General features: G+C 48.0%; 21 protein-coding genes across 21 annotated transcripts; 9 read left to right on the top strand and 12 right to left on the bottom strand.

The window, feature by feature from the left end:
- Positions 1 to 4: 4 nt before the first annotated feature.
- On the bottom strand, positions 5 to 808 carry NEDG_00021 (uncharacterized protein; the record flags this gene model as incomplete). The annotated part of the gene is made up of 1 exon (XM_067687439.1): positions 5 to 808. The coding sequence occupies one exon, from the start codon at positions 806 to 808 to the stop codon at positions 5 to 7; it is 804 nt and encodes a 267-aa protein (XP_067545147.1).
- NEDG_00020 (uncharacterized protein) lies at positions 777 to 1,913 on the bottom strand (the record flags this gene model as incomplete). Its single annotated transcript, XM_067687438.1, has 1 exon — positions 777 to 1,913. One exon carries the CDS (start codon positions 1,911 to 1,913, stop codon positions 777 to 779), a length of 1,137 nt encoding a protein of 378 aa, XP_067545146.1.
- Positions 1,914 to 2,099: 186 nt separating this feature from the next.
- Positions 2,100 to 2,657, top strand: NEDG_00019 (uncharacterized protein; the record flags this gene model as incomplete). The annotated part of the gene is made up of 1 exon (XM_067687437.1): positions 2,100 to 2,657. The coding sequence occupies one exon, from the start codon at positions 2,100 to 2,102 to the stop codon at positions 2,655 to 2,657; it is 558 nt and encodes a 185-aa protein (XP_067545145.1).
- A 52-nt stretch (positions 2,658 to 2,709) lies between these two features.
- NEDG_00018 (uncharacterized protein) lies at positions 2,710 to 3,177 on the bottom strand (the record flags this gene model as incomplete). The annotated part of the gene is made up of 1 exon (XM_067687436.1): positions 2,710 to 3,177. The coding sequence occupies one exon, from the start codon at positions 3,175 to 3,177 to the stop codon at positions 2,710 to 2,712; it is 468 nt and encodes a 155-aa protein (XP_067545144.1).
- A 16-nt stretch (positions 3,178 to 3,193) lies between these two features.
- On the top strand, positions 3,194 to 3,721 carry NEDG_00017 (uncharacterized protein; the record flags this gene model as incomplete). The annotated part of the gene is made up of 1 exon (XM_067687435.1): positions 3,194 to 3,721. The coding sequence occupies one exon, from the start codon at positions 3,194 to 3,196 to the stop codon at positions 3,719 to 3,721; it is 528 nt and encodes a 175-aa protein (XP_067545143.1).
- Positions 3,722 to 3,786: 65 nt separating this feature from the next.
- NEDG_00016 (protein KTI12) lies at positions 3,787 to 4,563 on the bottom strand (the record flags this gene model as incomplete). The annotated part of the gene is made up of 1 exon (XM_067687434.1): positions 3,787 to 4,563. One exon carries the CDS (start codon positions 4,561 to 4,563, stop codon positions 3,787 to 3,789), a length of 777 nt encoding a protein of 258 aa, XP_067545142.1.
- A 14-nt stretch (positions 4,564 to 4,577) lies between these two features.
- On the bottom strand, positions 4,578 to 4,835 carry NEDG_00015 (cyclin-dependent kinase regulatory subunit CKS1; the record flags this gene model as incomplete). The annotated part of the gene is made up of 1 exon (XM_067687433.1): positions 4,578 to 4,835. One exon carries the CDS (start codon positions 4,833 to 4,835, stop codon positions 4,578 to 4,580), a length of 258 nt encoding a protein of 85 aa, XP_067545141.1.
- A 211-nt stretch (positions 4,836 to 5,046) lies between these two features.
- On the bottom strand, positions 5,047 to 5,409 carry NEDG_00014 (60S ribosomal protein eL24; the record flags this gene model as incomplete). Its single annotated transcript, XM_067687432.1, has 1 exon — positions 5,047 to 5,409. The coding sequence occupies one exon, from the start codon at positions 5,407 to 5,409 to the stop codon at positions 5,047 to 5,049; it is 363 nt and encodes a 120-aa protein (XP_067545140.1).
- Positions 5,410 to 5,480: 71 nt separating this feature from the next.
- On the bottom strand, positions 5,481 to 6,767 carry NEDG_00013 (WD repeat and SOF domain-containing protein 1; the record flags this gene model as incomplete). Its single annotated transcript, XM_067687431.1, has 1 exon — positions 5,481 to 6,767. The coding sequence occupies one exon, from the start codon at positions 6,765 to 6,767 to the stop codon at positions 5,481 to 5,483; it is 1,287 nt and encodes a 428-aa protein (XP_067545139.1).
- A 185-nt stretch (positions 6,768 to 6,952) lies between these two features.
- Positions 6,953 to 7,819, top strand: NEDG_00012 (uncharacterized protein; the record flags this gene model as incomplete). Its single annotated transcript, XM_067687430.1, has 1 exon — positions 6,953 to 7,819. One exon carries the CDS (start codon positions 6,953 to 6,955, stop codon positions 7,817 to 7,819), a length of 867 nt encoding a protein of 288 aa, XP_067545138.1.
- A 124-nt stretch (positions 7,820 to 7,943) lies between these two features.
- On the bottom strand, positions 7,944 to 9,584 carry NEDG_00011 (uncharacterized protein; the record flags this gene model as incomplete). Its single annotated transcript, XM_067687429.1, has 1 exon — positions 7,944 to 9,584. One exon carries the CDS (start codon positions 9,582 to 9,584, stop codon positions 7,944 to 7,946), a length of 1,641 nt encoding a protein of 546 aa, XP_067545137.1.
- A 359-nt stretch (positions 9,585 to 9,943) lies between these two features.
- NEDG_00010 (adenosine kinase) lies at positions 9,944 to 10,921 on the bottom strand (the record flags this gene model as incomplete). The annotated part of the gene is made up of 1 exon (XM_067687428.1): positions 9,944 to 10,921. The coding sequence occupies one exon, from the start codon at positions 10,919 to 10,921 to the stop codon at positions 9,944 to 9,946; it is 978 nt and encodes a 325-aa protein (XP_067545136.1).
- A 54-nt stretch (positions 10,922 to 10,975) lies between these two features.
- Positions 10,976 to 12,565, bottom strand: NEDG_00009 (condensin complex subunit 2; the record flags this gene model as incomplete). Its single annotated transcript, XM_067687427.1, has 1 exon — positions 10,976 to 12,565. One exon carries the CDS (start codon positions 12,563 to 12,565, stop codon positions 10,976 to 10,978), a length of 1,590 nt encoding a protein of 529 aa, XP_067545135.1.
- A 311-nt stretch (positions 12,566 to 12,876) lies between these two features.
- Positions 12,877 to 13,281, top strand: NEDG_00008 (uncharacterized protein; the record flags this gene model as incomplete). The annotated part of the gene is made up of 1 exon (XM_067687426.1): positions 12,877 to 13,281. One exon carries the CDS (start codon positions 12,877 to 12,879, stop codon positions 13,279 to 13,281), a length of 405 nt encoding a protein of 134 aa, XP_067545134.1.
- Positions 13,282 to 13,356: 75 nt separating this feature from the next.
- On the bottom strand, positions 13,357 to 15,123 carry NEDG_00007 (uncharacterized protein; the record flags this gene model as incomplete). The annotated part of the gene is made up of 1 exon (XM_067687425.1): positions 13,357 to 15,123. One exon carries the CDS (start codon positions 15,121 to 15,123, stop codon positions 13,357 to 13,359), a length of 1,767 nt encoding a protein of 588 aa, XP_067545133.1.
- Positions 15,124 to 15,503: 380 nt separating this feature from the next.
- NEDG_00006 (uncharacterized protein) lies at positions 15,504 to 17,174 on the bottom strand (the record flags this gene model as incomplete). The annotated part of the gene is made up of 1 exon (XM_067687424.1): positions 15,504 to 17,174. One exon carries the CDS (start codon positions 17,172 to 17,174, stop codon positions 15,504 to 15,506), a length of 1,671 nt encoding a protein of 556 aa, XP_067545132.1.
- Positions 17,175 to 17,628: 454 nt separating this feature from the next.
- Positions 17,629 to 19,053, top strand: NEDG_00005 (uncharacterized protein; the record flags this gene model as incomplete). The annotated part of the gene is made up of 1 exon (XM_067687423.1): positions 17,629 to 19,053. One exon carries the CDS (start codon positions 17,629 to 17,631, stop codon positions 19,051 to 19,053), a length of 1,425 nt encoding a protein of 474 aa, XP_067545131.1.
- Positions 19,054 to 19,130: 77 nt separating this feature from the next.
- Positions 19,131 to 20,423, top strand: NEDG_00004 (uncharacterized protein; the record flags this gene model as incomplete). The annotated part of the gene is made up of 1 exon (XM_067687422.1): positions 19,131 to 20,423. The coding sequence occupies one exon, from the start codon at positions 19,131 to 19,133 to the stop codon at positions 20,421 to 20,423; it is 1,293 nt and encodes a 430-aa protein (XP_067545130.1).
- A 45-nt stretch (positions 20,424 to 20,468) lies between these two features.
- NEDG_00003 (uncharacterized protein) lies at positions 20,469 to 21,152 on the top strand (the record flags this gene model as incomplete). The annotated part of the gene is made up of 1 exon (XM_067687421.1): positions 20,469 to 21,152. One exon carries the CDS (start codon positions 20,469 to 20,471, stop codon positions 21,150 to 21,152), a length of 684 nt encoding a protein of 227 aa, XP_067545129.1.
- A 1,459-nt stretch (positions 21,153 to 22,611) lies between these two features.
- NEDG_00002 (uncharacterized protein) lies at positions 22,612 to 23,157 on the top strand (the record flags this gene model as incomplete). Its single annotated transcript, XM_067687420.1, has 1 exon — positions 22,612 to 23,157. The coding sequence occupies one exon, from the start codon at positions 22,612 to 22,614 to the stop codon at positions 23,155 to 23,157; it is 546 nt and encodes a 181-aa protein (XP_067545128.1).
- Positions 23,158 to 23,648: 491 nt separating this feature from the next.
- NEDG_00001 (uncharacterized protein) lies at positions 23,649 to 24,397 on the top strand (the record flags this gene model as incomplete). The annotated part of the gene is made up of 1 exon (XM_067687419.1): positions 23,649 to 24,397. A coding segment is annotated over one exon (749 nt), but the record flags the coding sequence as incomplete, so codon positions are not given.

The following is a 24,397-nucleotide window of genomic DNA, read 5'->3' as shown; positions in this document are numbered from 1 at the left end:
GCCATTAGACAAACTGTCCTTGGCCACGAAGAAGACAGGCTATGTTACAACTATCTAACTGACAGGCTATCTGCTTAAGAATTCTGAACAGCTTCCTAAGTGAAGTGCCTCTTAGGCTTGGAGTGATGAATTGTGGTGGGCAGGATGGGGATTGACACTCTAGAAGGGAGATGGCGTACCTGATTAGAGCAATTAGCTCCCTGCGGAGCCTTCTTTGTGCTGCAGGGGTGGTTGCTCTCTTGACTCTTGCCCACAAAGCTGCAAAGAAGAAGTACATGCTTTGGTTGTCCCAGGTTCGGGGCCTGCACGGGTCGGGCCTGCACGGGTCGCATGGGTTAGGTAGGCATACTGGTGGGCACGGGTCGCATGGGTTGGGTCTGCATACTGGTGGGCATGCGGGTGGGCATACTGGTGGGCATACTGGTGGACATGCGGGTGGACATGCGGGTGGACATGCGGGTGGGCATAGTGGCCTCCATGGCTCGTACTGGTTGCATGGGAATGATGCTAGCATTGTATCGTAATTGTTTGGGTTAGGTTGCTCAGATACATTGGTGGTGGCATCTTGTGTCTGTGGGGTGTATGCAAAACCACCCTTGGCAGCGGTTAGGGCGAGAGTAAAGGTTATCTTTCCCAGGTTAGCTAGTCTCATATTGTTTTTCTGAATGATGGATGCTTTTATAGTTTGTTTTGGTTCTAGAACGGTCTGCCACCCCTTTCCATTTACCCGAAAGTGAAAGTATTGGGGTGGTGTGTGGTAGGTGGTTGGACTGGCCCTAGGTAAGAATGGTTTGGTGAGCAAGGTCATAAATCTTCACAAACAGAGGGGTTGATGTAACTGCATTTGGAATCTTTTCGTTCTGTGACACGATAATGCTAACAAGGACAAAGCATATGTTAAGCGTTGAAAGGAACCCAAAAACAATCATTGATCCCTGGAACATAAGCAAAGCCTTCTCAGAAGATGTCATTGGTGTTTTTCTTTTGAGCTTGCGCTTTAGATGGTTAACCCAGGAGCGGTACAGAGCCAGAGACACAACCAGGGAGAAGATACACCCTGAAAAAAGATTGTGCACCGCATCAAAGTGTTCTCCCAAATACTTGCTATACTTCTGCGAAAGACTGGTGTTCACCTGTCTTGATCCCGAAAGAACAACCGAAACAAAGACTTTTTCAATCCACGTCCTTGTTCTCTCAGCGTACACGTCTATTGTAGTGGTGATCATGTAGAGTATGGCAATGTAGAGAAAAACCATCATTGACAAAGCCTTTTCCAAAAGATTGACGATTAGGGTTGCAGCTACCTTCTGGAAAATAAAGCTGTACCCAAGATAGAGTATTACCTGTTTGAAATAAAGACTAGCCAGTGAAAAACCGTTAACAAAGACTATTTCCTGTTTAAGAGCAACAATCACAATAAAAAAGTATGCCCCGTGCAAAAGACCGTAGACCACAGCCAAGCACGAAGACACCCACCGGGAACGAACAAGCTTAGTTGACATAAGAAGAAGAAAGAACAGGGTTATACACGGCTCTATAGCCTCAAGTGCAGTAAACAGAGTTTTTGCCGGGTAGTCTGCAATGTCTACATAGACAAGAAGACGGATAATGCCCAGAAAGAGATTGCGGGTGATTAGCATCAGAATAACAAACACAAAAAACAGAGCCGTGTGCAGCTCTAGCTTTCTCTCCTTAACAAACATCCCTGGCCGGTGTCTTTCATACGTTTTCAGGATTCGGGACAGTATTTTGTTCTGCACAGGGCCAGGGTTTGTAGTGTTCGGGGTAGACACGGGGTCGGACTCGGTCTCCTCCATAGGGTCCTCCATAGGGTCCACAACCAGACCTTTTTCAAGATCTAGCCCAGCATACGGCAAGGTTTCTATCCTCTCTGTGATAGGTTCGTGGTTCATTGATGTTTTTTTGGGATGATATATATATTTCTTATCTATGATCGAAAAGATCAAGGTTTCTCAGACCTAGGCCCAGACCCAGACAGGGACCACAGACCCGAACCCGAACCCGACCCAGACCCAGGCAGGGACCACAGACCCGAACACAGACCCAGACCCGGACAGGGACCTTGCAGAAAATAAATTATGAAAGGGGGGAAGAAGGAGGAGCCCAAAGAAGAGAAAAAGAAGGTTCGTATACCTCCATTCACAGCAAAAGAGTTCATTGCCACAGAGTATGGACTGCCTCTTCTGCAAAGGTTTGAGGAAGTCTTTCAATTAGACCCGGCCGATAGAGGAACTGGTTCACCCAGTCCTGGGACAGCCTCTCCACCCAACTATTTCAAATACATGGAAAAGCTTGCACGCCTGTACATCGGATGGATCCAGAGCTCGCCCCTTTGCGGGAACAAAAGAACCCGGGCCTACCACATCCTTAAAGCAGTCCAGCAAGCAGTTAAAACACAGCAGGGACAGTCTCTAGGCAAAGAAAACAGCTCTGAGCCTCCCGAGCCAACCCTAGCCCGAGCACAAGCACCCCGAAAAAAAGCCAGAGAAGTGGCTACCTACGACAGAAACAGTCTATTTGAAGAAAGCACACTGAACACCCAGTCTTTCTCCTTGCTAACAGACTCTTTAGCAGATCTTGATACTGTTGGTTCGCACTGTCTCAAGGACTTCTTTGAAAGCTCAGATGACGGTTAGTTCGGGTCAGGGTCTCTGGTCAGGTGTCAGGGTCTCTGGGTAGGAACAATCCCTAGAGCTGTTCAAAAGGTGTGATATCCAATGTCCAGGCTTTAACAACGGAGAGTCCAGATAGCTTTTTGATGTACTCCTGAACTGCCACACCAGCTAAAATCTTCAAATACTCTGGTTGTTTGGTGCTGGTCCCATGCTCTGGTTGTTTGGTGTTCGGGGCATGGACTAGCGTCTCTACCGTACAGACTGTGAGTGTTCGGGTGCTGATGTAAAAGATCCCTGAAAACTGCGAAGAGTACTCAGGCAGCCATGGTAGATCGACCAGAAAAAGAGCGGCAGGTGGGGAGATGGATGGGGGTAGGTTTTGGTGGGTGGTACTTCCTATCTGCGTAAGAAGACGGTCTAGCTCTGTTTTGGTGGAAAGAGAAGAATCATCTGAGAGAATGTAAACATTGGTGCTTTCAATGGCTGTTTGTGTTTCTTCACCAAAGAGGCGAATCTGCCGCGAGTACTTCTCTTTGTTCATTTTTTGCGAGTTGTCAATGGCAATAAAAGAGCTTGGCCCCAAAGAAGAGTGGCCACTTTTTCAGCAACCCGAAACAGAGAAAGTCCTGCACTCCTTTGCACTTGCTAGAAACACCGCCCAAAGATTCTCAATACCTGAAGAGTTTAGGACAGTTGTGCGACAGCACTACCCACAGGCCGCGTCTATCGTTGGAGAGACCGTTTTAGCCGGAATACTCCTGGAGAGCCGGGTCCTTGGACACCCCGAGCTACACCTCTGCACCAACACGGCCATACACCACCTCGGACGGGGCACAAAGACGGACCTTGGCATACAAAGACTGAAAAGAGAGGGGTGGATCTTTGGGGCACTCCAGGACCAGGCAGGCAGCCGCGCCAAGTGTGCCCAGGCTCTAGGAAGAAAGCTTCTGATCGGGCTAAGAGAAGATATCTATAGTCCAGGTATTCCGAACATTCCGAACATTCCGCAAAACCCGAAAAGCCCGCAAAACCTGCAAAACCCGCAAAACCCGTATACCTTTGTTCGGGGGAATAAACCAAGTTGAACTACTCACCTTTTATTGTGCCGTGCTTTGTCGTGTGCCGTGCTTTGTCGTGGTGTGGTGGGGACTTACTCCACAATGTCAAAGCGAACTTTCAGAAACTCGTCCAAAAACTCGCTGAAAACGCGTGGGATGCTCTCTAGAGGAGGGGGATTGACTTTGACTGCGTGGAGGAAGTCTGCTTCAACTTGTCTGATGCGTTTGAGGGAAATAAACTCTTGCTTCTTTTTCTCTGAGATAATTGCATCAATAGCCTCCTTGGTCTTGGTGAGGTATCCCTGGTCAATGGTTCGGGGGATGAGCTTGGTGCACGAGGTTCTTCTCTTCTGGGCGGTGGAAAGTACGAGAGAAACCTTCTCAGCAGCAACGCCAAAGGCGTCCGGGGACATGGCAGTGAAAACGGGCGCGTCCCATTTATCTGAAGCTCGGGGAGTTTCAAAGACTTTTTGGACAATGGCAAAGCTCTCAGAAGGACCTTTGGGTGCAACTAAGGCCATCTCGTCCGTCTCCCGTGGCAGATCGCTCCTCTGCACCTCGCCGCCTGGCAAGTGCTCTCCCCGATAGAAAACATGGACCATGGTCATTTTAAGGTTGCAGGCGATGGAGGAAAGCTCGTACCTAAGGCTCTTGATGTGCAGAGGGGCATAGACAGCAACGAGCGTGTCTGTGCTCAGGCGGTTGGAAACAAGAGACTTGATCCTAGAAACCTCTTCTCTAACGCTCACGCCAACGGCGTTCTGGGCAATCACCAAAACCTGGGCGCTCTTGCCAACCAGGTCAAGGAGGGAGAGGAAGAAAGCCTTCTTCCCGGGAGAGGGGAGGCCTGAAACTATCAGAAGCGGCATAATAAAAAAAGAATTCAGAGAGAATGCGCCTTCTTGAACAGAAGAATGTGTGGCTCGGGCTTATAGACCATGTAGTGTCTCCACCCCCGGCTTTGCATCACGCCAAGGTCTCTCCACTCTCCCTCTGAAAGAAGCTTGTTTTTCGGGACGTATTTAGAAATCTCTAGGGGAAGGATAACGTGTCGGTAGAGGTTCTTTCGCTCGTCCTCATACGGCTCACTGTAGTAGATCTTTTCTGCGAACTGTGCAATGTACTGGGAGTTATTAGTCATGGGACTGCAAAAAGAAAAAAATATGACAGAAGGGGGATTCGAACCCCCGCCCTCGGAAGGACTAGAACCTGAATCTAGCGTCTTAGACCACTCGACCATCCTGCCTCACCAATAGCGCCACAGTCACCATCAGATGACAAACATTTCAACCCAAAACCCGAAAAACCGAAACCAAATACTTTTTATTAGCTTTCTTAGCAATACTCTTTTATTAGTTTTTCTTAGCGATACTCTTTATCTTGTCGCGCTTGCTGAATCTAACGGAAGGAGTAGACTCGACCTTCTCTGTTGAAATCTTGTTCTTGAGATCGTCAAGCGAAAGACCAACGAAGGATCTTACTGGCTTGATAACCTTTGGTGCCTGGACCTTTGAGGTTTTGTACGCTACAGCCTTCTTGTGGATAATTCTTGAAGCAAGGGTCCAGCTCAGCCTTTTGGGGTTCATTCCTCGCATGAAGTAACTTCGGCTCTTTCTTGTGCCAAGAAGGAACGATGCTCCGTTTGGAAGAACCACCTGTCTTCCCTTTCCTCGGTAAATGGAGTGTCCACTAAAACAGCACTCTCCAAATTTCATTCTGGGGGTCAAAGAAAAGAAAATAAAAAAATGTCTTGCTGTGTAGTGGGGAGTGGTGGGGGACCATTAAACTAGCCAGATGGACCATTAAACTCCCGAACGTTTCTTTCCTTTCTTTTAACTGACTGAACGTGGTGGTATCTATTGCGCATTTCTCCCTTGAGCCTCTTTGGAACGACTTTGTGCCGCTTAAGTGCTGAGAGTTCCTGGACGTCTCGGTACTTCTCCATAAGAAGCGCTCCTGCAAGGCGGGACTCTTCCTCGCGATGGGAGAGGACTTTGAGGCTTCGGGTGGCATCAAGCTTCCAGACACGAAGGTTGGCATCTACGCTGCCACTGATAACGTAGTTGTTGTCGTTGGTGCAGCACACGGCATTCACCCCAAGCATTCTTCGGTTGTGGTAGATGTTTTCCTGGTTGTGGTAGAGGTCGTTGTTGAAGACGCGCACTGTTCGGTCCAGCGATCCAGTGACAAGGTGCTTTCCGTTCATGGAGTACTCCAGGTCAAGGGTTGGACTTGCATGGCCGCGAAAGACTCGGGCAAAGGACGTTTCGTAGGCTTTTTCAGGGTTGGGCTTGATAAAGGCAATGTTGTAAACGCGAATCTCTCCACTGTTGAGAGCGGCTGCAAAGTGGTTGGTTTGTGAGGGGTCGATTGAAATAGCATTTACCTCCGAGCCTGCTGTAACGGCAAACTCTCGGCTGCCAGTTCTTGTGTCGTACCCAACCACCTGGTTGCTTTCCACGCTGTAAACAAGCCATTCGAGCTGTTTGTTCCAGAGAAGCCGGGTGCACTGTCTGTCTGACTTGTAGGTGGCAACTGGCTTGATTCTTTCTTTGTCAAAGACCTCAATCCCTTCAACGGTCGAAACAAAGAAGCCGTCGTCTTTGCCCGGTGCAATATCAAGCACGGCGTTCTTACTGAGAAACTCTGTCTCTGTTTTGGTGCTGTTTTTGGTCAGGCCGTTGATGTCTTTGAGGACGATGTTGTTCTTGTAGCTGTACATAAGCTTGTCTTGGAGGAAGGCCACTGCATTGGTTGTGTGTCCCTTTTTGTGGATGTACTCAATGCTTGTTCTGGCACAGAGGTCCCAGACGTGGATGCCTCCCTCGTAGCTTACCGAGGCAATGACGTTGTTGTCGGTTGGTGACTTGACAATTCGGGTAATTCCTTCTTTGTGGCCGCCCAAGCTGCAAACGAATGGCTTACTGAACAAATAGTCGAGTTTTACCTCTTTAACGGCGCGGATGTACTCTTTCTGTCGCTCATTCTGGGTGTTTTCTATCTTAGTTACGTTTTGTGTTGGTCTCTGGCCATTTTCTCCTCTATCGAGTGTGCGCACTCTTAGTATGGACATGTCTTGAAAAATTTGTTCGTGTTTTGTTCGGGTGTTTGGGTTGGGCTGTCACTTTTTGCCGCAACCCGTCCAGGCACAGTCCATCTAGCTATCGACCGGCCCAAGCACTGCCCTGGCCGGATTGGGTTGGATTGGTTTGGATTGAGTTGGGTTGGATATAAAAGAATGAGGAAGGTTCGGGTGATATGGTAGAGTGTGTCAACATAAAGATTAAGGCACATATTGCCTACGCTTCAGTGCACACCATTGGGATGTGGATATCCATCTACATTGTGGAACTGGTTCTGAATAAGCAAAGAATGTGTACCTTTTATCTCTGTGCGAGTGGCGTGTTTTACGCGACCATGCTAATGCAGTGTGTGTTCCTGCGAAAGAGGAAAACACTCAACGCCCTGATTATTTCCATTGGGATAAAGGCGGGGGTGGGCCTGGGATACTTTTATTTTACCAGGCAGAGCGTGGTCCTTGTTTATCTCGTTTACTACGGCCTGCTTCTCATCCACTATCTGGTGGTGCTTTACGACCTTTCCCCGGCCTTTGGGGGATCAACCTACCTCGCATACGACATAGAGGGTAGAGACGCACTGTTCCAGGAAAAGCAGATTTTAGAGAGCCTGGGACAGATGGCGGTGTTTGAAACGCTTATTTGCTACATGTTTGTCTTTCGGGAGGTGTCTATGGGTGATGGCTTGTCCATGGATGGTTTCGGGAAATACCCCGGGCCAGGGCGCCTGCTGGCTCGAGTGGCTGGGCTGTCTCTGCTGTACGGGCTAACTACCGTACTTGGACCCTGGTCTAGCGCAGTTTTTAGCGGGGTGCTTATTGGTGGGAATGTTCTGAGCATTCTTTGTGAACTGCTGAGGAGGGGCTGGGTGGTTAGCCTCGATGGGGGCTTGGTGTTTCTTCATTTGGCCGAACTAAACATCCTTGTGACTGGCATACCTGGATTGGTTCTATGTCTTATGCACATCAGACGGCTGTGCACGCATGGCCGAACCTCTATTGTTAAGCCGAGGCACCGCTATAGACTAGTAATTGAAGAAAGAGGTTAGGGTCTGGGTCTGGGTCGGGGTCTATGTCGGGGTCTAAATTCAAACTGTTATTTATTTAAATTGTGTTCGGGTTGTGGTTGGGTTGTGTTCGGGTTAGGATTAGGATTAGTTTGGGGGCAGACAGTTAGGTATTGGCTGGTGGTTGTGGTACGCTTTGGTATAGGTCCGCGTGGGCCCTCTCCTGGTTGCGTTCAGTAGCAAGGTCTTGTCTGTTCTCGAATGTAGACAGAACTATTGGAATGATTATAAAGAGGTAGATGGCTAGTAGATATAACCACTTGAAGTACTTTCTGACAAACGCACTGATTCCAACCAAGTTTTCAGTAGATTGCGTACTGTCTGTGTTCGGGTTAGCTAGGCTGGTGCTCAGGTTCTTTGCATCTGATGACCTATTCATGGTGTATATAAGATAGACTAGGGCTACTAAGGCACAAAACATAAGAACAAAACAAAGGACAGCCATAGACCGGCTTGCAAGACCTACCTGGGTGGCAAGGTGCTTGTCAATATCTGCTTTCATCAAAGTGGGAAGAGAAAAAGTCCCCAGGATCAAGTATTGGTGGAGATCAAAGATCATGAAAACGTTGCAGATAAGCAATGTGACTGTTCCATACAGTTGCGAAGCAAAAACACGGGCAGCGGTCATTCTTTCTCTGTTGGTATTTCCTGATCTGGAGATAAACCAGGTTAGGACAACCTCAAGCAAGCCCCAAACCGGTATCATTATGAGTGATAGGGCGTAGCTGAAAAAGTAAATAACTCCTGAAGAAAAAATGTCTATCGCCAAATAAAAAGCTTTCTTACCTGACAGGATTATCGCATCCCTGAGACATATTTCGTTAAGCACTTCTGCCCACATCGATCCCATGAACACCGAAAAAATCTTCATGGTCGATATGTACGTCCAGATCCCAAAAATCGCGGTGCCAATCATAAGCATAGACTCCAAGGCTGTTGCATCCGTCAGAATCCTAATGAAAGGCTTGACTACATTCTCAATGAGGTGTTCAAGATTAAACGAAAACATCGGAGTGAATGCGATCAGATTGGCTGGGAAAAGACAGATAACAGTCCAGGAGGCAAGAATCGCGGCCGAAAGAATCTTTCTTGACAGGGTTTTCGGGTTTGTTGTCTTATTCAGTGGAAAGTGGTGCATCTTACCTTTTTCGTCGGGTACCCGAGCGTACTGAACGTTTTGGTCTAGATCAACCGAGTCAAATGGAAAGATAAGCGCGGCCACCAGGTCCAGAAGGACCCACAGACCAAGCAAAAGACCTGATAAAACTATCCAGAACACACCATGTGCCCAGAGGCCGACCAGCCGGCCTCTGCTGAGACCTGTAAGGATCAAGAGAGTGCAGGTACAAACGACGACTTTGGCAGCCGCTCCGCACGTCTTGGCTATGACCAATTGCTTTTTTAGCACTTTTTCTCCCAGCAGCTCCATGCCCATCGTTGCTAGGCCCAGCAAGCCAGTTACTCCCAGAAGTGTTTTGTACTCTTTAGAGAGGGCTTCAAGGTTTAACATCTCTCCCAGCGCTGGTATCTTGCTGAGAATGGGTTTGTAGGCATCAAAAACGAACAACCCCACCACACAAACAAATACAACCACCCAGATCAAAAAACCAGCCATTTTGATAACTGATCGGTGTGTCATACTCATGGTTGACTCGTTCCTTACTGGGACCGGGCTTGCAACGTTATTGATTAGATGCTGCTTTTCTGACAGTGTTAGTTTGTATTCCGGGTTGTTGTCTCCGTTCATTATGCTAGCTAAAAAATTTACATATTTTATAAGCCGTTATCAAAAACAGGGGTTGTTGCCAAATACCCCGAGTCAACCCCAACCACCCAGAGCATACAGCTTGGTGTGTTGCGGTGTTGTGTTGTGTGTTGCGTTGCGGTGTGTTGCGGTGTTGTGTTGTGTGGTGCGGTGTGTTGCGTTGCGGTGTGTTGCGGTGTGTTACGGTGTGTGGTGTGGTGTGGTACGGTGCGTATATTAATTAACCTTTGGTATTGTCCATTGTCCATTGTCCTTTATTGGTAATTGGCCTTTTGGGGGGGCTTTGGGGGTAGTGACGTGTGCCAATCTGCATCTGCAATCAATGCTGTGGACATCAAAACTCACCCAGACGATCTAATATGCGCATTAGATGCACGTACCCCCTCACTAAGGAGTGGGGCAATGTCAAGGGTGGCCGCAAAGGTCCTGTCCTTCATTGCCCGAATAAATCCGCTTGCAAAAGAGTCCCCGGCCCCACTGGTGTTGATTTCATCTGAGACGTAGGGTGGTGTAACCTGGCGTAACGGTCCCCCGGGGATTCTTCCATAGACAGTGCTTGGTCCATCGGTGATGGCATAGCCAACCTTGAGACTGTCTAGCCAAACCAGAAGCCTGGCCTCGTCTGTCGCCCCGAACAGCTCAAAATACTCGAGCTTGTTCCCAATGATAAAGTCGCACATCCCTGCGGCCCTGAGAATCTCTTTCTTAAAGTTTCCAACGATTTCTTCGGAAGAAAGATTGAGAATGCTACAGAAGCCTTTCTCCTTTTTTTGCTCCAGTATCTCAAAGGTTACCCCTGAGACTTTCTCAAGGAAAAACGTGAATGATACACAGTAGAACACTGTGGCTTGGTCTATCCGCCCCATAATTTGTTCTTTGGCATAGGCTGAGTACGAGGCACTGGGGTCTTGCTTGGCCAGTATGGTTCTTTCGTCGCCACTAATGAAGACGTATGCCCAGGGTGTGGCAACCTGCTTGCTTTTGTCAAGGTGGATGTTTACCTGCGTTCCCTTCATTTGCTCGCTAATAATTGCTCCGTTGGAATCCTCCCCAACAATCCCAAAAAAGTCGCACTCCATGCACTGTGACAGGATCTTTTGCGTGTTGAACGTTGCTCCACCTGCTTTGAAGCGGACGTGTTTATCTCCCGCTGCTATCTGTCTCTCAACCTCAGCACGTATTTTACAGTGCTTATTCTCTGAAAACCCAACAATGGTGTTTGCTGCCAATCCCATCTCTAGAAGAGAAGATCTTTCTGTGTGGATCACAATATCTAGCATGGGTGGATATATGGTCACGCATCTCATCAGTTCGGACATGGAGAACTAAAAAAATATTTATGGTTTTATGGTTTAGGGTTTATGGTTTAGGGTTTATGGTAGGTAGTATGGGGTGGATTGGGGGGCTAGAACGAGTTGTGAGATGTGGGGAGGGGTGTGGGTGTCGGTGGTTGTGTGGGTGAGTGTGAAGTTCTTTTCGTTGGCAAGGTGGAGGAGGGAAACAAGGTAGAAGTGGACAGAAACTTCTTTTTCTTTCATTTCCGTATATATCTTGTCTACCTGTCTCTCGCCCCCTTCAATCGCTGACCACAGACTTTGCTTGATTTCAACGATGTTGTTTTTCCTGGCTTTTCTTAGGGTGCTTTGGAGAAGTCTCCGGGAGAGAAGCGACTCTGGGAAAGGAGCCTCTGGGAAAGGAGCCTCTGGGGAGAGCGCTGGTGGCGTGAAGGCGTCTGGTGAATTTCCTGGGGCCAGGTCCTGGAAGTCCAGAGGTTCTGGGGGCGTAAGTAGCTGTTCGTTGCTCGGGCCTTGGTTGGTGTTGGGGTTGGGGCGTTCTGTTCGGTGGTAGAAGTTTCCAGGGTAGATGAACATTTTGTACAGGTCCTCTACCTTGATGTTGTAATCAGGTGGGAGGGTGTGGCTGTTTTTTCTTCTTTCGGTGATTTGTTGCGGACTTATAACGGCTTTTTCGTCTCTCTCAAATAAATACTCAAGTGGTGTGGTAGGCGCTTTGAGAAAATCAATGGCAGCTGCTTTTTTCTTCTCTTTGCCCTTGCTGCTTGGCTTTCTCCGGCCCTGGACCTTCCAGTGGGCTGGTCCAGCCCAGCCCTTGAAGTACCCAAAGGGGGTAATGCTTAAACGGAGCTCTCCCTGGCTCGGGGCAAAAAGTGTTCTTGTGGCCTCGGGTTCTGTGGCCTCGGGTTCTGTGGCCTCACAGGGCAGGACTTCCTGATCGGTGCTGTCAAAGTCCGCGGGGAAGGTGTCGGTGACATACTGCGGCATTTGTTCGTTGTCATAGCTTATTTGGTAGGCGTACGTTGGCAGAGTGATGTCTTCTAGCCCCTTGTCAGGGGTAAAGTTGACAAACATGGGGCTAACTGCTTTCTTGTGGCCGTTTGTGAAGAGAGTGTGTAAAAGATGGATGAAATCTACTTGTTTGCCAGTGTTCGGGTTAGGCTGGTCTAGTTCACCGGTTTCCTGCACCCCAGACCCCGAACCTGTTTGGAGAACCTGCAGACCCTTTTCGTCACTCCACTTAAGAAGGTGCATCAGAAGACCCCGAGTGTCTCCTTCTTTGGACTCTCGTGAGAGGTACTCGAGTATTTCGTCGTCCGCTGAGACCGTTCTTTTCTTTAGGGCCAAAACCTCTGGATTGGACTCAATGGTTGGATGGCTGTGGATCTTTTCTCGGTGCTTGGGCTTTTCTGTGTCTTTGGCCCTTCCAACCAGCTCCATGAGCTTGTCTGCTTCGTCCACTACGCTGTCTACTCTCGTGCTGTACACCCGAACACACCCATCAAGGACAATGCTTGCGTGCTGAAAATTTGTGCTATCAGTGCTTTTCTCCTTAAATCGTTCAATGTTGGAGAATTCGTCGATTAGAGTGGAGCTCCAGGTGTTTTTGATGCTGATTTTGCACTCTGCCGATTCCTTGATCAGTTGTGCTACCTCCTTCTCTGCCATCCTCTGCTAATTTTAATTCCCACAAATAAAAAACTAATTGCCCTGTGTGGTATGGGTGTGTGGTAGGTGTGTGGTATGGTAGATGTGTGTGGTATGGTAGATGTGTATGGTATGGTAGATGTGTATGGTATGGTAGATGTGTATGGTATGGTAGATGTGTATGGTATGGGTGTATGGGCGGGTCTGTGGTATGGGTGTGGGCCCGAGACAGGGCTGGTTCTACTTATGGCCCAGGTGCATTTGTTCGTATTGAGTAATATGTATCAAATAATCTGCGGTGTGAAATAGAGGTATTTATCTGGATCAGAAAAATGCAAGAACGAAGAAAAATGCATGGAGAAAGAGAAAAGGAAAATATCACGCAAAGTGTGGTTCTAGAAGAAGAAAACCAAAACAACAAGATATGTGAGGAGACAAGTGCTAATGATGGCTCCATTCAGGTTTTCAAGAACCAAAAGGGCGAAAAAACCTTCAAGATTAGAAACTTAATTGGGATGATCAAAAACGAGCAGGCTGCCCTCATGGACTTAGTCTCAGTTAAGCATATGCACAAAGAACCCCACACACACCGCACACCCCGGGTAAGTGGTAGAGTCACTGATAACTGCATGCTCTGTGATAAAGACCTTCAAGAAGACACACTAACAGTGTTTTGCTCAACCTGCCTCATTATGGAAGATGAAATGTCTGTAACCAATATACAAAAATATCTTTAGCTAGAGATAGAGTGTAATGAACAGGGAGGCATGTGATATTCGCTAATAAAGAGGTTCTGTGCTCGGATGAGTGTTTTATTGGGGCGTGGGCTGCTGGGTGCTTGTACTGGGCACAGCATCTGCCAACTGTTGGTCAAGCATCTGTGTCGGGTTAGTGGGGGCTTCAGTGGATGAGTGGTCGCCAATGTCAACAACCGGCCAAAAAGATCTTTTTTGGGGTTTGGGGAGGTTGGCATACTGGTAAATGTCGCAGAGGAGCGTTTTGTAGCGGTGCAGAAGAGTTTCGGTGTCAGAAGTCTTGAAAATGCAGGTGTGCATCTTTTTGTTCTGGTCAAAACACAGCCGCAGCTGGAAAAGTCCCTCTACCTGAATAAGAAGGCCGCTGAGACAGGTGCGAATGTAGATTTTGAAGAGCTCGAAGAGCTTGTTGTCTTCAAGGCCTTTGGGCTGCTCCAGGAGTATGTCTATGGTGTACTTGCACTTTTTGAAGATCTTGATGTATCTTGATAAACTCATCCGGCAGGTTTTGGTTAGGTTGGTAAAGTCGTGGTAGTGCTTGGAGGGAAGGGATTCGTGGGCTGGCTTTTTTCTTGGGAGTATGCAGTGGGGGTGGATGATGTTCGGAAAAGTTCTTATCAACCTGTCTAGGTGCTCCTCAAAGGACTCGCTGGGCAGAACTGCTCGGTGGCTCTGGGAGGTGAACTCTTCGGGACAAAGACTCTTGGCCAGGCACACCCCAAGGTTCCTGTCAAGGGTCTGCCCTATGTGTCCCAGCACGCAGAGCGGGTCAGCGTTTTCCTGGTTGTATTTGTAAACGGCTTTGATGTAAAACCTCTCGAAAAGACGAAATAGTGTTGACTCTTGGGTCATGGTGTCTATATCTTCAATTACCTGGGCATTGACGTTGTTTGGCGTTGCCCTTTTCGGGCCCAGGATCTCTCTGGCCCCCTCTGTCAGATAGATGATGTGTCTTATAAAATAATCGTTCATTGTGGAGCGTAGCGCCTCTTCGCCTTTCAGGATCTCCATGGTTAGGTTGCTTATGTTGATTAGTTCCTGGTGGAGATAGAAGACCTCGGTGTTCCGGGTGAAAATCTCCACGGCTGTCTCCTTGAACACGGAAGTGAGCTGGCTGACGATCCAGCGCTCTATGAACAGGAGGCGGATGTAGGTTGGCTGGATTTTTATCTCTTCGCTGAAAAGGTAAAACAGCAGCTTCAGGTCCGCAATAGGGAGACACCCCAAAGGCTTTACGTGTTTTTGCATGAGGCGAACAATCTCCTCTTTGCTCTGGTCAAGACTCTCCAAAGAAAAGGCCTTGTTTTGGTAGTAAAACCCGAAAAGACTCCGGAAGGTGTGCGACTGGCTAATCTTGGCCACCAGTATCTGCGCAGGCATGTCCTTGTTCTGCCCCGGCTTGGGGAATGGTTGTTCAAGATTGGCCTGGGTGGGGTGGTAGGCCGTTGGAGGGCTGGTCATACACTCTGCAGCAAGGCTAATGTGGCTGAGACACTTCAGAAATATTCTCTGGCCCTCAAAGTCTGCTGGGGCACTCGCATCCTCGGGGTTTGGGCCCAAAGCATTCCCCAGTAACTTGATCTCCTTTGTAAATTGCTGCGACGGCGTGGAAAAGCTCCCAATAGGCAGGCTATCGTTAAGAAACGCTGATATCAACGATCTGGAAGCTCTATTGTTGGTGGTGGGTGGATTCTGGGTGGAAGTGTTGTTTCTGGTGGTGGAGGGGTGTTCGTCACTAGCCCTACCGAACCCAGGGAATAGCAAATAGTACAGAGCGCATCCTATTAAGAATAGCCTATCCAGGTACTGTGTGCTGTGCACCATTTAAATAAGATAAAAAAGCAGAAAAGATAAGGATGGGTAATGTAATGTGTTACCTGATGTCAATTATGCTGGACCGGTCTGTGGGTTAGTTCGGATGTCCAGTCAAACACCCCCAGAACACATGCTAACCGACGTCTGTTACGCATTACCGCATACTGTATACTGCATTACCACATACCGCATTACCCCATACCGCATACCACACAACTCTTATAAAAAAATAAAAAGATAAGGTTTTAGTTCGGATTTGTGTAAGGGGGTGTGGTATGTTTCGGAGTGTTCGGGTCATGGTGCTGTGTATAACAGCCTCCAGGGACCGGGTAAAAAAGTAGCTTGCATGTCTAGGTATGTTTATTAGGCGGTTAGTTCGGGTGGCTGGGTTAGACCGAAGTCAGATCAAGCCTAGATATGTCAAAATGTCCGCGCGGATGTTCCTTGTCCCGCCTTATCACCCCCGAAAACCCGGTGGTCCTTATCTGGGCCGTGCAGTGGGGGCAGCAAAAACGCAGGTTGCCTGCTTGGCTTTTCTTAGCCAGCTTTTTCAGACAGGAGTTGCAGCCCATATGTCCCTTCTCGCAGACAATGCCTAGATATAGGACCATGTCTTTAACAGGCGCGCTGTTAAACTGGCTAACTGTCTTTTGACACCCGAAGCAACATGGGTCTAGTTCCGGGGTTTTTGGCGGAAAGAATGGGTTAGTGGCGGTGTTGTTGCCTATGAAAACAACATTCTCGCTGCACACCTCCACCATCTCTTTGTTTAAGTTTCCGCTGGCCCAGGCGAAGTAGGTGTTAGGAGCAATCCAAAGAATGCTCTGGGTGCTGTATAGATGTAAAGTCTGCTCACTAGTGACTTCGTAGTGCAGGCGGGTGAGATCTGGAAGGATAGTGTCTATGCAAAGATACTGGTAGATGGTAGGTATTGGCGTATATCCCGGGCCAAACCCTGAAACTGCAACTTCTTTAACCCCCGAAAAACACCTGCTTACCCACCCAAAAATATTTTTGAGTGTTCGGTATGACCGTAGTTGGCTGCATCTGTTGGCTAGCCTTAGGTTAAGGCTATTCGCAAAGACCTGTACTCCGTACACTCTATTGACAAAATCAACAATAGTGTGCAAAAAATGAACAGTTAAGGTTAGCACACCCACTTGGAGGCTTTCGGTGTTAGTGTTCGGGGTGGCTCGAATTTCGGATGTAATTTGGTTCCACAGGTCTGCTGGCACTCCCAGCCGCGCCCACTTCTTGCTGGCAATGCCCTGTAGGGTTGCTGGTGAGGCGCATACTGGGTTAGTGGTTCCCAACAGCTCAAAGTCGAACACAACGGCCCGGTCCTGAAGCGCTTCACAGTCTATGTTGGTTAGATTCACGGCGTCCCACACGTATAGCTCAAGTATTCTTTTCGGGTTTGCCTTGTCCAGAAAGCCAAGATTGGTTAGGTTGCAAGCATTTGGCATCCTGAGAACAAGTTTGCAGGCGCTCAGATCAATCAGTGCCAGAAACACGCCAGCTGCCGCGCTAGACAGTTTCTTTAGCTCTAGGTGGGGGGTGTAGACTCTGAGAAGTCTGGGCGTGTTCGGGCAGGTGGGAGGTGCCAGACTGCTGCGTTTCCTGGGGGCTGCAACATCTATTATGCTGCATATAGCAAGTTTGTCCGCATAGACTGTTCCAAGAGCCCGCAGCACCTTTTCAACAACATCATGCTTTATTGGCCAAGCCTTTTCTTTGCGGGAATACTTGGCACAAATGATTAGATTCCCAAACCGTATCCCCTGCACAATCTCATCGGGTATGGTTTCAAGAGTGTATTTGTTGAGATGGATTTCAATGTCTCCCCACTGGTTTTCAGCAATGCGCGGACTTGTGGCGCTGGAGGGGGTTCGGGTTAGTAGGTCATATCCCGAAACTCCAAAAAATTCAAGAGTGCGGGCGGTGTGTGGCGACTCTAGGTACTGGTTGTAGATTTTCTCCTCCACAGCTGCACAAATAGTGGCTGCAGCTGCGCATGCAAGAGCGAGCATCTTTTTTAGTGTTGCGTGTTGTGGTGACATGGCGTTGGTTAGGCTGGGTAAGGTAAGGTAAAATTATAAATATGTAAAATTTTTCAACTTCTTACCATATTGGGTAATGGCTTGTTGTGTGTCAACCCGAAGACACAAACCCAAACAAAAAACACCCACTGCCATATTTCGGGGCTGGGTATGAGATGTAACTCCAGGGGTTTACAGCCACTTTCGCCGATGCAGAGCACCCCCTCAAAGTGAAGAGAAACTAACCCAAACCCGAGCCAGTAGTAGGTTGGCCCAAACCCCCATAACCCCGAACACAAGCCCACATATACCATAAAAAACAATTTCCTTACCCGAACAAACATTTTGATTATGGGCTTATCTGTAATTAGAGATAAACTTTTCAACCCATGGAGATGAGCAACGCGCAAAAACGCAAGCTAATTCCCATAATATTAATTGTAGTGGGTGCCGTCGTTGCACTAGGGAGTCTTGGATGGTTCGGTTCTACATATACACACAAAAAGCCTGTGAAAAGGGCAAGGGCCAACCACCAGACACGCTCCTAAAGGGTATAACCCACGGGATGATAACGCTTGAAGAAAGTGTGCCCAGTACCCAGAAAATGAACCAAACATTGTTCTCAGTTGCTCCGGACTGTGCCCCCACCACAAAGAGCAAAAGGCAATTGAGGCCCGAAACCCCCGAACCCGAGCACCCCCCCGAAGTCCTCGAACTGCCCCGAACACAATACACAGACGAAACCATTATGTTTTTCGACATCCACAGATGTAAGCTAGACACGCTCTATACGGATCAGGGCCGGTGCCTTATCAAAAGACAGAACAAGAACATGGTGCTGTGTCCAGACCTTGTCGATATAAACACCCTTCCAGCGAAGATGGAGCCTGGCATGGTTTTGGAGGGGCTGACAATAATACCCTCTGCCAAAAACACGCTTCCCACCGTCCCCAGGGAATGGATTGCCATCATGAGAAAAGTTTTCCTAGCTTTTAGTGGTGTCGTTCTAAACATGCTTTCTATCCGCAAAATTGCGGGTTTGGTGGAGGACATCCCAATCACCACAAACACCCTCGCCGAAGAAATACCCGAATACACCACTCCTGAGCCAGCCATATCACTGCAAATCGCCAAAGTGCTAAATCTATACAAACTGTCCCCCTCCGTTCTTGTCTGGTTCTGTACCATGGTTGACATGAGGTGCAGGGACAGGAGCCAGAACTACGGGATAAAGGTGGACTTGTGCAGCTGTAATACAACCACCATCAGACACCTGGACCTGCTGGGCATAAACACCATTTCAGAGCTGCACATAGTAAACATGCCCAAACTAAAGTATCTAGACTGCCAGGAGATCGCTAAAAGCTGTGTTAATGGGGATTTGCGCCTCGAAAACCTTTTCAGGGACATAAAAATCAGGCGGGGGGTGGGTAAGGCTCTGGGAGAGACTACATGGAACAGTGTGAAGACAGACTTGGGCATTTGGAACAGGTTCAGCCGGTTTCTTGTGCCAAAAGCTAAGCCGATCGGCCTCGTGCACCTAAACCTCGGGGGGCTCGGGGTGGTCTGGCTGAATGGAAGCATCAGACACCCCCGAACCATCCGCACCAACACCTTGATAGTGGTAGATAATAGTGGAGAGTGTGTCGTCCCGAGCTCATACTTTGACAACCTTATGAAGTGGATTTATGCCAACGTTGGAAAAGCAAGAGAGATCAATATTGTTGTTGCGCCCACACAAGGAAGTCCAAATCCGAACATCCTGGAGGTGTTGAAAACCGCTGTTGTAGATAGAAGAAACCTACACAATCTGGAAAGATTCACGCTCGATGATGTTTCGGTGCCCATCACTCCGTTAGTTGTGAAGGTTCTTGATGGCAACCAACCAGCACCGCTTTGAATCATCCAGTAAAAAAGATGAGATCCAATCAAGATTAGTATACATTCCGAATAAATAAATAAAATTTAACCCGAACTATGGTGCATATACAACCGACCGTTCGAACACTAGCCATACTAATTGCCGGATTTGCCACGTCTTGGGGGCTGCTAAACACTCTAGGCTCTAGAACTTCTCCAGAAAACAATATTGCTATGGTTGAAGGGGTGAATATAGCCGAGCAGCCCGCGAATATGGCCGTTCCACCCGAGCAGCTGGCCCGCACAGACTACACTGACAACACCATTGCTTTTTTTGAAAAATACAGCGCTGGAGATCTAGTAACCCGAAACGAGTTTCCACATATCCAGATCAATAGGTACCAACCAAACACCATCTCTATTCATTTGGAGAGAGTGGCGCTGGTTGACATTCCAGAGAAGCTAGAGCCAGATCTCGAGCTCAGCATGCTGTCTATTGCGGGTTCTTCAGAACAAAAAGACATCCCAAACATAAGGATCCTGCTTGAAAAGATTATCTGTGCCCTTAGGCGGGTGTGGATTGAAGAACTCCACCTGACTGCCATTTACATGGATCAAGAGACAACATCCCCAATAGGTTTGCACACCCCGCTGTGCCTGTTCAAGGCCCTAGACATGAGCCACATCTCGGGCCCATTTCTTGAATGGTTCTGCGAGGTTGTTGATCTGGGAGGGTGCACAGAGGGTATAGAGGTGAATGTAGTAGGCTGTAACACTCCATCAATCGCCTGCCTGAACAAGCTAGGAATTAGTTCGATTTCAAACCTCAACATTTCCTTTCTCCAAAACCTGCAGCACTTTGACTATTGCCTCCCAAATAGCGCCGCAGACACATGCGAGTTGAAAATATGCAACCTCCCTAGAAACATAGGCGTGTCTGCAGTGGTGGCCAAATCCTTGGCTGAGGGCATATGGCTAAACGTGGAGATGGACATGGACATCTGGAACATCATTTGTTCTGCAGCAAAGAGGAAGATTGGCGTGCTTGAGGAGCTGACCCTAAACATTGTGTTTTTGGAGGACCTCCAAGCAGACATAGACCCTGGAGTACGGAGGTGGCTCGAGCTGCAGGCTGGAAGCATAATCTTCTGGGATTGCACCAAAGAAAAGATGCTAAAGAGGCCATTCTTTGATGCAGTTGTGGCGTGGGTGCGAGTCAATGCCAGCGGGGTGATGGATATTGAAATTACCGGGATTAATATAACAACCGACCCGGAGCTCGAAAGTTTATGGGCCAGGACGCCCGTGGATGTAACTGGGCTGTCCAATCTGACCACCCTGGAGGTCCTTGGTGTGGATGTGCCAATTAGCACAAACGCCAACCCGAACAACCCGAACAATTTTAATTAAAGCTCTAACTAGTGATAAACAGACTCGGTTTGTTATCTCAAAAAAATGTGGAAACAGCTATCAGCAGCTAAAATAGTGTTCTTGGTCCTACTGCCATGCATAGCATACTGTGCAGAAGCTTTGGCTCCAATACCACCCCTGCCCCACATCGTCTCGCCCTACATCAAACAAACGATAAAGTTCTTTGGTAGGTGCCGCTCTTCCTCTTTCCCCAATAGGCTGGAAACCATTCAGGCGGGGGAAGAAGTACATCTACTAAAGCGACAAGCCCAGCCAATGGCCATCGCACTCCATAAGCTTACCCTGAGGTCTGTTCCAGAGAAACTCGTGCCGGGGATCGAGTTTAGCAGTCTTTTGATAAAAGCAGCCACCCGAAGCACCTATAGGCCATTCAGGCCGGCTGTGATGGACAAGATACTCCGCGCATTTGGCACAATTTGTGCAAACAGGCTAGAACTGTGGAATATAGACACCAACGGTTCTATTCGGGGCGTGAACATAATTCAGACACTGACTCAGGTGCTGTCTCCCCGCCTAGAACCCGAACTAACCCGAACTAAGTGTGTTCTCAGCATCCGAAGTTTCAGGATATTTGGGAATGACTTGCCAGTCATTAGATGGTTTCAGAACCAGGTAGACATGTCATCGTGCCAAATCAATTTGATGATAAGGGGCCCATTTAGCTTAGACAATCGGGTTAGTTCGGGTTTAACGCTGCGTCTATTGTGAAGCTGCGACTTTATCACTTTGGCAGGCTAGAAAGTCTAGACTGCAAACTGTTTCGGGAGGGGCCGTTGCCACATATTTTAGCGAGAGTTTTGGGTGATGAAGCTAGTAGTTTCGCAACCCAAATGCGATACCAATAGCCATCCAAAGTGGATATGCCAATGTAACGGTCTTCAGGGTTAGTGTTTGGGTTATAGAAAGTAGAATAGGCCAGAAACAATTGACCCGAAAACCGGTTTACATTGCCAGCAAAGCTTGCATTGGGTTCAGCAATGCCGGTATACCGTATTGGTTCGAGGGTGCAATTCTTTTTGATTGCGTCATAGTTATTGAATGGGGTTGTTGGCAATTCCACAATGCATTCTTGAGTGGCGCTGGGTATCTGAGCAAACTCTTTAAATTGGTATTCATCAAAGGCCCTACCCACCACATTGTCGTAGGTATCAACGCCAAAACCACCCACATATGGGCAGGTTTCATAGGGGTATTGATCACCATTGCTAAGGCTTTCAGCAACCTCGTTGCAGCTGAACACTTCATATGGCGTGTTCGGGTTAGTGTTCGCACCCACTTACCCACATCCAGACTCTTTCTTTTTATTTTTTGTGTAAGACTTATATGTGGAAGACAAGCAGCCTTTCCACCGAACACATCAAAGGATGAGAGGTGTGTTTTGGTGGGGTGTATCGGGGTGTTCGGGTTAGTTCGACATAGATATGGCCACTAGATGCCACTTGGCACGTATATAACCAAACACACCATAACGCGGCATAACACAACCAAACACCTTAAAAGAGTGAGCCTTGGCGAGCACACCCCCCGGCTTTGTATAGGTGTTCAAATCAGGTTCGGGGAACGTCACATGTGTTTTTGTTTATTTTGCTCGGGTTAGTGTTCGGGTGTGGCAAACACTAAGACCACTAGTCTCTCTCATTTGTTCGATCAATCTGATTTTACATTGATCTAAACCCGAACATACTTTTTAATCCCATGCTAAAACATAGGGGATACATCCCAGCGCTCTGTGCCACGTTCTGCGTTCTCCTCATAAGCGGATTGCTTGTGTGCTTGATCTTTTACCAGACAAGCAAAACCGCTAACGTAAACACCACCAGCCCTAGGCCGCACAGCCCTCTTTAACCCGAACAACCTTTGCATTTTTAACAGGAGGAGGTGGTGGAACTAGAAACAGATGCAAAAGAGCAGACTGTGGGCGTATGCAAAAGACCGGCCTATGGATGCCAACTTAGACTTGGACAGATTAACACCGACCCGAACACTAACCCGAGTCCGTGTTCGGGTTGGCTGTGCACCGCTCTATTACCTCACGCAATTTGGTCCCTTGCTCTGCCGGAGCACCCTTAACCAACCGGCCTATCACAGCCTGTGCCATACTCGATGTGGATGGAGCAGCCAATCAACACATAGGCAAGTATTTAAATTAAAAAATTAAACTAACCCCATGATTATGGAATCAAATCCAGTTACAAGTTTCGGAAAAGTATGCAAAAAGATTTTCGAAAAGACTCTATGGTGGCCAGTTTTGTGTTTGGGTGTGTTTTGCATGGGTGTGAGTTGTGCAGACGAGGTCTATGTCCCAGAGTACATCACGTCGCTATACACTGAGCAAACGATGGAGTTCTTTGAGAGAAGCTGTTCTGATGACTGGTCCAATGCCTTGAAAACTGTTGAAAAAGACGGACAAAGATGCCTTCTAAAGGACCAAACCCAAACCATACGAATCAGCCCCGAGAAATACACTCTCGAAACTGTTCCTGCGAAGTTGGTAGAGGGCATTGAGTTTGACACTCTTATAATAAGGTCGAGTGGGCCATTTGATCTTGCGGTGCTGGAGAAGACACTGAGTTCTTTTGGCACAATCAATGCATATGCGCTAGAGTTGTATAAATTAGACAATAACCCGAATACAATCTGCCGTGCCCTAGGGGAGGTGCCGTGTGGTGCCTCAACCAGTACTCGGCTAGCGATAGTCCTTGATCATTGTTAAGGTGTTGTTTATTACTTCTGTGTTCTGCGGATGCGTTGGGCGTCTTGGGTCCGTGCGCCGTGTCGGTGTTGATGTCCGGTTGTGTTTCCCTGTTTGGGATGTTCCTTGCTGTGTGTTACTCGTGTTGTTTTGTTTGTCCATGTTTATGGATTGGCTCCTGCTTTTATGCTTTTGTAAAGCTTGGCGGGATCTTCTTCCTGAGATCACTCTGGTTCGGTTTTGATTCCCGCGCCCGATTTAAATGGTGGGATTCTGCAGGAGATACCACACATATACATGCACCCGAACTAACCTCTGGAATGCCTGGGTCTGTTCGGGTTAGACCAAAAACAACACCCCGAAAACCAATCAATTAAGCTTCTCTCACCTCTTCCCAAACCAATCAATTAGGCTTCAGTGCCTATAAAATGTCGAGCAAAATGAAAAACATGCATCTGCCTCCCCTGAACCAGGTACCAAATATTTAACTTAAAATTTTCACCCCTCCTAAAATGAAACAGTATTCAGTTGGATATTTCAGAAAGGTTTGTAAAACCCTGCAAGCCTGCTCCATCCTATACTTAGCGTACCTAACGGCATTCACACACCCCATACACTGCGTTGAAGAAGGCCCTCTCCCAGAGTACATCGTATCGCCCTACACCGAACAAACCCTCCAGTTCTTTTCTAGAAATCGTCATGTATATTATGCGAACATGTTAGAAACTGTTGATGTGGGTGACCAAACACACATCGTAAAGAAACAGAGGTGCTTGATCGAAATATTCCTTCCCGAACACAGCCTAGACTCTGTTCCTGAATGCTTTGTCCCGGGCCTTGAATTTACCAAGTTGGTAATCTCGCTGGCCACCTACACCCAACGCAACCGATTTGACCATGCAACCTTGAGCAAGATATTAAGCGCTTTTGGTCCAATCTATGCAGACTTTCTAGGACTGTGCACTCTAGACGTTGTCGACTCCGAAGAAGCACTGAGTCCCGCCCACGACTTAGCTCTGGCTGCACAGAGAGTCTCTCAAGAACACCAAAGCACCGGAGCGCTAGAAAACACCCCACCAGCACTAACCCACACCATCAACACTAAGATGCTCAAGATAACTGGCGTGTCCCTGCCTACCATTGGGTGGCTTAAGAAGCACTTAGACATGTCACAATCTCGGATTGACCTAGTAATCGATGGTCAGATGAGATTAGCCAATTTAGAGATTCTGGACGGGCTTCAAGTAAGCTCGATTGAAAA

Source organism: Nematocida displodere (genome assembly GCF_001642395.1).
Source record: "Nematocida displodere strain JUm2807 chromosome Unknown 1, whole genome shotgun sequence".
Taxonomy (NCBI): domain Eukaryota; kingdom Fungi; phylum Microsporidia; genus Nematocida; species Nematocida displodere.
The sequence above is the reverse complement of the archived record's forward strand: the minus strand, read 5'-3'. Positions and strand labels throughout refer to the sequence as shown.